The sequence below is a fragment of the Rhincodon typus genome, unplaced genomic scaffold, assembly GCF_021869965.1.
Source record: "Rhincodon typus isolate 14 unplaced genomic scaffold, sRhiTyp1.1 hic_rhity00006373, whole genome shotgun sequence".
Taxonomy (NCBI): Eukaryota; Metazoa; Chordata; class Chondrichthyes; order Orectolobiformes; family Rhincodontidae; genus Rhincodon; species Rhincodon typus.
The window spans coordinates 1-9,907 of record NW_025972011.1 but is presented as its reverse complement, the minus strand read 5'-3'; the positions used below and the strand labels follow the sequence as shown (position 1 = coordinate 9,907).

At 37.2% G+C, this 9,907-nt stretch overlaps 1 protein-coding gene across 1 annotated transcript; it reads right to left on the bottom strand.

Moving 5' to 3' along the window:
• Positions 1–379: 379 nt before the first annotated feature.
• Positions 380–6,259, bottom strand: LOC125482147 (mitogen-activated protein kinase kinase kinase kinase 5-like). Its single transcript, XM_048594144.1, has 5 exons — positions 6,192–6,259; positions 5,146–5,201; positions 2,052–2,099; positions 865–907; positions 380–470 (listed from the first exon to the last, which is right to left on the bottom strand). Exons 1-5 carry the CDS (start codon positions 6,232–6,234, stop codon positions 421–423), a joined length of 240 nt encoding a protein of 79 aa, XP_048450101.1. The 5' UTR covers positions 6,235–6,259; the 3' UTR covers positions 380–420.
• Positions 6,260–9,907: the final 3,648 nt, after the last annotated feature.

Sequence of the window (9,907 nt, the reverse complement as noted above, 5' to 3'; positions counted from 1 at the left end):
CACTTAAACCAGTCTTACTCGAAAAATGAAAGCCCACTTACAATCTCCTCAGTGGTTTAGGCGTAAATGGCCATACAATTGCGCCACTGAGCCATAAAGATCAAATAGATCTTATTCCATGGTGCTAAAATGATTGATTTCAGCCAGGGTAAGCAGCAGAAATACTGCTGTGGAGATGGAAGCATAGCCGAGCAAGGGAGGTGGCGTTGGTAAGGAAAGAATTAAACACCAAGGTCCTCAATGAACTGCAACATTTTTTGCTAGGCATGCATTTTAAGAAATCGAGACTGTCAGTGATATATTTTAATAACAGTTGGTACAACAATATCTTTTCTTCTAATATTCCTCAAGGAGGAAATTAGGTAATTAACAATTTCAGACCAAACACAGCTGTGGTGAGCAACTGAATTGTAAGACTCTTCACGGGTTGGCTAATAGCCCATTCTTCCCATTTTTACTTGAGTTGTCCACTGGAAGCAAAGAAAAATGAACATGTGATGTATAAACCTCCACTCTCACACTATACTATACAGTGCTACACATATTTACTCAAATAGATTTTGTTTTAAATACAGAAACTACCTTCCATGCTTGACTAAAAAGCTAGATAATCATATTCACATAAAGGAACAAAAAAAAAGGTATCCATTACCTTTAGCCTTAAAATATTAAATAGCCAAAAATACATCAACATTCTGAGGAAGGTTCACCAGACCTGAAACATTAACTCTGATTTTTCCTCAGATGCTGCCAGACCTGCTGAGCTTTTCCAGCAACTTTGTTTTTGTTCCAAAAGAACTGCGGATGGTGTAAATCAGGTTTTTACAAAATATGTCAATATTGGAAGTCCTGGGTCATACTCACCTAACTTTACATCACCATGGTCTGTCAGTAATATATTTGCCCCCTAAAAGAAAACATTTTAGAAATGAAGTGGTAATTAATTAGCATCCACCAGCTTATTTTAACTTCATTTTTTCCAAGAAGGTCAGAACCTACCATTTCCAGATCTCTGCCAATACACTTAATTCTAGTTATCTCCAAGGAAATGTCTACTTTTTTTAATTTTAAAAATTATAAGAAACAAGCCTTTTTCTTTTTATCTTCAAAAGCTATGGATTGCATGGAGAAAGACCGGATTTTAAAAACAGGGATTTACCAGGATAGCTGCATAATTTCACAGCAAGGAATTCAATACCTATTGTGATTTTTTTTTGCAATGGATTCCTTCAATATGCAGATGATCAGGAACACAGATTTGTTTAGAAGTGAAGCTAATTGGTTCTTCACTATATGATCAGGTTGGAACTAGAAACTAATTAGAGACACAAATGTACAGAAAAAGAAAACAAAAGGGTGTGCTGTTATTCTACCCAGTAGAAGCTGTTCTCTGCAGTAAAACCATCAATTTAAAATTGAAAGAAACCTATTTCTACAACAGTACCTGCAACTCTGACTTTTGGATTGATACAGAGGCAAATTTCCAAGTGAGTACGTTGCTCTGTTTTTCTCACAGACCAGTGGAAGCTTCCAGAGAAAGACATCTGAACACCGAGGACCTGACTAACTGAGGTAGGATCTTCTCAACATCGGAAGCACGAAACAAAGACAACTGAACTGGTTTTCTCAATTTCACCAATCTATTTTCCCTATTTGTTGTGTGGGAGAGACAGATTAAAAGGGAGTGGGGTTTTATTTACTAGTATAATGTGCCAATGGCTTATCTGTTTACTTGTAGCTATTATCTAATTATTTATAATACAGAATCATTTTTGTTTATTACAAAAACCTGGTCAGTGCCTTCTATCAACCTTGGTCTGAAATTCAGGTATACTGGAGTACTGTGTTTACAACTCTGGGAATTATATGGTTCAATTTACGGCACACCACCCCATTAGATCATAACAATTAATCAGATTGTTCAACAACACAGGCTATCAAATAGCTAATTTCCACTTTCGCATACGGCAGATACAGTTTGATTGACAACGAATGTTTAAAAAGTCTTCAGTTTACGGAAATTTACAACTAAAATGCAAACTTAGGCTTACCTTTATATCTCGGTGCATTTTTCCTTTACTGTGCAAATAGCCCAGACCCTACAAAACAAGTTGCACATCATCAAGCACAAACAAAAAAAAACTGCACAACAGTAAAACACAACTACAAATGAGAACAGCCATGGGTCACTTGCCCAATCCAGCAAAAGAAAATTCTATAGCATGCAACTATAATCACCAAAAGGGTTTGACTCTACTACCCTCTTAAAAAGATTAAATGCTCCTTATCAACATAAATCTTAAAACATCTTTAATAATTTCTCAGTTGTTATAATTTCACAGTACATTCTGAAATAATGCTGTAGGTTTGCTTTCTGTACACAATTTGCCATTTTTTTTGTTTCTCCAAGATACCCCCTCCTATCCTCAATCTTTCCTCGCAACCAACGAAAGGACAAGGTTTGGACGTTATTCCCTTAAGGGCTTAAATTACTTCCTTATCCATTAAATTTCAAACATACTAATGGTCTCGCTCAAGGACTATATAGTTTCACCATAATATTTGATGATTTATTCTTATTCTTTAGCAACTCAAAATATCAAACTATGAACAATTAGTCCAGTCACTGAAGTATTCTGAAAGAGGGTCCCTGGAGCTGAATCATCAACTGTGCTTTCTCTCCACAAATACTGTGGAACTAGCAGTGAGGCGTCAGCTGCAACAATTGTGGAGCAGGGACTCCTGGCTACAGTGGGCCCAGAGCTGGGACATTACACAGACCTTCCATAAGTCCTGGAGCCATGTTTGGGACCCCAGCCATGAAGATCAACTTTATTTAAATATTTTCTTTTGTACCTCAAAGTGGCACTGGATTGCAGTGACAGAACACATTTCACTATACCTCCCTAGACATACGTGACAATAAATTTATCATTCATTTGCATCTTCACTCTACTACTAACACTGCTTCATGAATAATAATCTGTTGGAACTCAGTTCATTTTATTTTACATTTCACAGAATTGTTATGGTGCTTAATTAAATCTTAAATGCTCAACGTATTAATTTTACGCAGCTAAGAGGATATATGTCAAAGGGAATCTTAATCATCTAAACATCATATTAAGATACTAATTTTTTGTCATTCAAACAAAAATAAAAGAGATTGGCCAAATAGACCATTTTCAAAATTATTATTGGCAGCTATTTACTTTAATTATATTTTTCACAAATTTCCTCCCATCTTACTTTGTCTGTTAATATGCGCAATCATCTACTCCTTTCTCCCCCACGTGTTTATCCAGATTTCCCTTAAATATATCTGCGCTTTTATCTCAATTATTTTTTGCAATAGCAAGTTCTGCATTCTAACTAAGTAAAATAGAATTGCCTGGAATCCACATGGAGTTTAATAATATTTATTTTCTAGCAGTTAATTAGAAATTACGCTGGGAAACATCTATCACCACAATTTGATCTGGGTTGCAATAGAGGATCAGTTAGCTCAGTTGGCTAGATGGCTGGTTTGTGATGCAGAGGAATGCTAACAGTATTGGTTCAATTCCCATACTGGCTGAGGTCACAATGAAGTTCCCACTTTCTTAACCTTGCCTGAGGTGTGTTAACCTTCATGTTAAACTCAATACCAGTGGTCTCTCTATAATCCTACAGAACTGTGGCAACTTTGCCTTTACCTAACGCAAGGAAAATTTTTGTTATTTCTTTAAAACATTGGTAGGATCAGTAATGGTTATTAAAGAGTGTTTCAAAAGGAATTTTAACACTTTTTAAAAAGAGATCCTCTGAGTTACCATATGTCTTGCCATTCATTGAGTACTCCCTCATCTTGTTACTTCTTCCAAAGTGCACCACCTCACATTTGAGAGGGTAGAATTTTATCTGCCACTGATCTTCCTATGTGACTAATCCATCTATATCCTCCTGTATAATTTTCTTAGATAGAAAGAAATATTGGCCCTTGTGAACTTGTGACCCTTTACCTGGAAGCAATAGGAACCAGTGTTAAGACCAGAAGTAACGTGGTTGGAAGACAGAGCAGCATGAGGTAGAAGGGAAAAATCAGCACAGAGAAACAGATACAAAGAAGTGTTGGATTAGGAGACAATTATCATTATTCTAACCAACTTGTTCATGATGTTATTATCTCACACCTCTGAAATAAGCAGGACTTGAACCCAGGCCTCCTGGCTCAGAGATAGAGACCTCACACACCACTCATAAGAGCCCTTCAGTGTTAACTGTATCCTAGGACCTCAGAATACAACTGCCAGTCAACACAACTAAAGACTGACTCAATTAAGGAAGTAAGTTAGGGATCCTCAGTACCAAAAGTCAAGTTCGAAACAATAAACATTGCACATGGTGTCACAGTTGTATGCAGAATGATGCAAGCGCTTTTGGTTGCATCTTCGTTGTATTGACTATACAGAATGAAATTTAAGTTTTTTTTTCATTTGAAGCATCATTTGCTTGTTAATTCATTCGTAAATTCCATTTACTTGAACATAAATAAAGCCAAGGTTAGTAATTTCTTTATTTGGGGGTCATGCATCAAATTTTATCATCTAGGTTCATGGTTTTCCCCTCAAGAATCATAACAAAATACCAACCCTATAAAACCCTTGCACAATTTCAAATGTTAATCAGGCCACACTACAATTGTCTCTTTTCTCAGTGTCCTAGAAATTACATCCTCAGTTCTCATAATCGGTAACCCAACCAATGTGCAATTTATGGGCAAGTTTGCTCTTGCCATGGTGCTGAATAATGGATATCAGATAATTCTGTTCATTTTAAATGGATGATTTATTTATCGTCTAATTATTAGAAGGTGACAGACAAAACTTCTCACTATTAGTGAGAAGTCAAAAATTCTCTTTCTCTACTATGCTCGGTGAGGGCTAGGCTAGTGATACTTGCTCAAAATTACCAATAATTTTAAATAAAATAATTGATTAAGTGATATAAATGCGTGATATTAGGATTAATGGTCTGCAACTGTTTTGGTCAATTGTTTTGTTTAAAGAAGGGGTACACATTGGTTTAATAACATGCTAATGTATTCTCCTAGTTGCTGGCAAGAAATTCTTAACGTGCAAAGTCAAAGAGAAACCACAATCCTACCTGCAATGTTTCTCTGCAAACATAAGCTATTTGTAGTTCTGAGAGGGGTCCTGTTACTGTAAAAGCAAAGCATTTCATAACATAACAGTCAATGAACAATTAGTCTACTTCTGCAAACTTTAGCAAACAGAATATGGAGAACTCCTTTCAAAGTACAATCAAGTCAGTTCAAATGAAATTTCTATAATTCTAAATAAAAACCGAAAGAACTGCAGATGCTGTTCTGACGAACGGTCACCAGATCCAAAACGTTAACTCCGCTTTTTCTTCACAGATGCTGCCTTACCTAATGAGCTTTTCCATCAACCACTGTTTTAGTTTCTATAATTCGAGTCTTGTAGAAAAGGAACTAAGCAAGGGACAGGTGAAAGAAAAAAATAGCTAGTTGGGATGAGTGGCAGAGGGTAGTGGCTGGAAATGGAGGAACAGATGGTAAGAGGGTGTGGGAACTGAAGAGGAAATTCTATACCAGGACTAGGAGAGGAGAGGAGAGGAGAGGAGAGGAGAGGAGAGTGAGGGAAAGAGAAATATGGGGGATAATTGAGCAAGAATGAGTAAATCCAGCATTTAAAAAAAAACAAACACACAAACATTTTGAAAGCAATTCACAAAAAAAAATTTTTTAGGGCCGCAATTCTGGAAGAAAATAGGTCAGTTGGCAACTGTGAAGAGGTAACAGGCTAACATTTTGGACACAAGATCCTTCTAACACTCTGGTTTTTCCTTTAATAGATGCTGACTGATCAGTGCATTGTCAACATTAGCAGTCCCTTTCTTTTTATTCACAAGATAAATTAGTTTAAAATAAAATCACCATTAAATAGGCAAATGCAGCGAGATCCCACAAACAGCAATTAAATGCATTATTTTGTGGAGTTAGTTAAAAAATTAATAGAAACTCTGCTTTTCGAATAAACATGAGTGATTATTTAACATGCAAATTAAATGGCCAACAGGACAGCAGGTTAATTACTTTTGGGGACTGGGTGGAAGGAGAGAGGGAAGGAACAGGTGGGCAGACAATGAGGAGAACTTAAGCAACAAACCGTGGTACATATCCTGAAGTGATCCACCTCCGCAGTACTCCATACAGATCCATAACTTTTCACGGCTAAAACATACAACATAGCTTTTAGAAAATGTTTAAAACTCAAGTTACAAAATAAAAGATGGAAATTCTCATTATTCACAAACGGCTGTATTAATTGTTGAGGACAGGGAAAGGAAAATCTACAACCACCGTTGGATCTTTAAATTTAGAGAACAATTAGCTGAAAATGTTTTTCATCTTAAGCAGTCAAAGTGGAAAATAGTATCTCCACAGCCCGAAAAGATCTACATTAAACGTGTTAAAGAAATACAATACAGTAAAATGGTTTCAAACAAAAAATACAAGCCCTGGTTACTAAAATCCACCCTGGGATATGGACTATGGAAAAGGAGCGAGTAAATCAACAAACAAGGTAAATCTCAGAAGCCATATGCACCTTTATTAATATTACAAAAGCTTTTAAAGTTTGTGATTTTATGACAGAAAATATCACACCTTACTTCAGCTCTTTGCTCAGCATTTAAAATATTTATCTTATGGCAATACAAGAACATAAGAAATAGGAGTGGGAAGAGATCATTTGGCTCTTTGAGCTTACTCCACCAATCAATACAAAACAACCATGACTGATCTTCTACCTTCCCCCCACTATCCCTCAATTACTGCAGTACCCAAGCATTTATCAATTTTTGTCTTGAATATGATCAACAAGAGGGCTGAAGATGTTCAGAGGTATAGAATTACCAAAATCTACAACTCTAAGTAGGTCTTGATCTAAGAAAGATAGGACAAGACTTGTTAAGGTCTACTTCATTTCCTTAGCAACCTTGAATGAAAGCCACCCAGACCAGGTGATTTATTCATACTAAGCACACAGAATTAATAATGCCTACCTATTTTCACCCACCCACACCTGTGATTCTACAAATATTCACAAGCTTCAGCTTCCTTTCCCCACACAAACATACATACATACATACAAACTGAGCATCCACAGCCCCGAGGTAAAGACTGCTGCAAAGACTCTCAGTCCTGCAATTTCTAAACAGCTGACCAATATTCTAAGGCTGTAATGCCTAGTTTTAATCTCCTAATGTAAGGAAAGGCACTCTCCCAGCTTCTATCACATTAAGTCCAATAACAATTTTATACTTTTCAATTATATCACCTCTTTTTTTCCCCCCCAGATTCTATGGACCATAGGATTTGTCTATTCAGTTTCTCTTCATAGAATAAACCCTGCACCCCAGAAATTAAACTAGTGGGCACTTACCACACTCTCAAGGTAGTAGCACCAGAACTGTGCATAGCTCTCCAGCTATACTCTAAAAGGTTCTAAACAATTGCAATAAGGCACATTTCACTTTTAGACTATAATCCTTCTGTAAGGGGAAGCGATGGGTTAGTGGTATTATCACCAGACTGTTAATCCAGAGATGTAGATTACATTCTAGGACCCAGGTTCAAATTCCACCATGACAGATGGTGTAATTTGAAATCAACAAATTTTGGAATTAAGAATCTAACGATGACCACGAATCCATTCTTGATTGTCGGAAAAACCCATCTGGTTCACTAATGCCCTTTAGGGAGGGGAACTGCCATCCTTACCTGGTCTGGCCTAATGGGACTCCAGACCCACAACAAAGTGGTTGACTCAAGTGCCTGCTGGGCAATTACGGATGGGCAATAAATGCTGCCTAGCCAATGATGCCCTCATCAAGAAGAAAAAAAGCAAACAGACTATCTGCTACATGCTGCGCCTGCATATTAACTTTCATTCATTTGCAAAGAATTCCTTTGAAACACCAACATTTCCCAGGTTCTCCTATTTAAAAATAAATTCTATATTTCCAATTCAAGTGGATAACTTTGACAGTGTATGTCATCTGTCACCTTTCTACCCACTCACACCCTCTCTTTATTCCTTTGGTGTTAAATATTCTTGGTTATAAAGGTCCTTGGAAGTAATAGGAAAGGTAAATATGGTGGATGGGTGACATTTTTGGCTTATAACAGTACTGCAGTACAAGAGAAAAAGGATGTTTCAGCAGGTTCAAGGACTCCAACCTTAGCTTTGGCTAAATTAAGAAGGGTGCAATTACATTGCTCAGTGTTATATACAGAGCACCAGCTAGTGGTGCAGGAAGAGTCCATTTGACCCACTATGTCTGCTCCAGCTGTAAGCATTTTTGACTGTGTGCCAACCTTCTGTCTTTGTCCTATAACACTGCGTATGGTTTCTATTTAAATAATCACCCAATGCTGTCTTGAATACCTCAACTGAATCTGTCTCCACAACACTTTGAGGCAGTGCATTCCAAACCTGCACTACTATTATTTTTTCTCCCCCACATCGACTGCTTTTGCAAAATATTTTAAAACTGTGCAATTTGGTTTTGTTTTGGGCGTGAAGCATTCCTCATGGTCTACTCTGTCCAAACCCCACATGATTTTGAAAACTTCTGTCAAGTCTCCCCTTTAGCCTTTGCCTCACCAAAGAAAACAGTCCACAATTTATCCTTCTAACTGAAATTTGTCATCCATGGAACCATTCTTGTAAATTACTTCAAAATTCTCTCGCCAGTGTATTCGCATCTTTCTAAGTATGGTTCCCATAACTGTATCCAGACTTCCATCTGAAGTCTGATGTGGGTTCTGTAAAATTCAGCATAACTACCCTCCTCTTATACTCTCTGCCTCTATTAACGAAGCCTAAAATATTGTAGGCTTTATTAATGGCTCTCTCTACCTGTCCTACCAATTTTAGTGGCTTATGTGTATATAGACCTAAGTCTGTATACTCCTGCACACCCTTTATTTTATACTGTCTGTCCGTGTTCTTTCTACCAAAGTGCATCACTTCCCACTTCTCTTGGAAGCATTGAGCTTCATTTGCCACAAAGTTCTCCACGGTCTATAATGCTTCCAGTTGTCATCTGCAAACTAAGATCTAGTTCACTTTATGTATGTTCGTAAAAGCAAGGTTGCCAATACTGACCCCTGGGGAACTCTGTTATAGATCTTCCTCCAACCTGAAAAAATATCCCTTTTTCAGTATGACTCTGCAGGCCCCTTTTATATCAATGTTGCTACTTTTTACTCTAGGGCCAATTTACTTTTTCCTTTAACAAATTCATGCTGACTCTTAAAATTGGGCCCATGTTTCCCATGTGACTACTAATTCTTTTCTATGTGTGGCCCTCTCAACTGAATTTTCCACCTACTTTAGACTGTCAGTGAACTTGAACGTATTACGTTCAGTCTCCTCAAGTTATTTAGGCAGGCTGCAAATAACCGAGACCCGAGCACCGATCCTTGTAGCCTATTTATTCCTACTCCTTTTGTTCATTAGCCAAATAGCTAATTAGCCAACCCTCATACCATGCTTGTACATGTACAATTCTAAAAGCCTAATATTTGCATATTATCTTAATAATAGCTCATAGAATGCTTTATGAAAATTCAAAAAACTACAACCACAGACTTCCCTTACTCGTCTTGCTACGTGCAACCTAAAAAAAGCTGTGTTTTGTCTAACAAATGCCCTTTTAGAAATCTCTCTGCAGGTACTTATGGTACACTACAACTCCAATACCATGACTGGAGAATTACATTGGTAGTCATGTCTACAGTGGCAAGTTTCAAACACACAAATTTTAAGAACAAGAGATAGTAGGAACTGCCGATGCTGGAGAATCTGAGACAACA

Bases quoted from the DNA above. Each gene is read 5' to 3' on its own strand.
- LOC125482147 (XM_048594144.1), bottom strand. From the start codon at position 6,234: ATGGAGTACTGCGGAGGTGGATCACTTCAGGATATGTACCACG. The intron at 5,202-6,191 runs GTTTGTTGCTTA...TTGCTTTTACAG, and splicing joins ACTTCAGGATATGTACCACG to TAACAGGACCCCTCTCAGAA. The intron at 2,100-5,145 runs GTAGGATTGTGG...CTTGTTTTGTAG, and splicing joins TTTGCAGAGAAACATTGCAG to GGTCTGGGCTATTTGCACAG.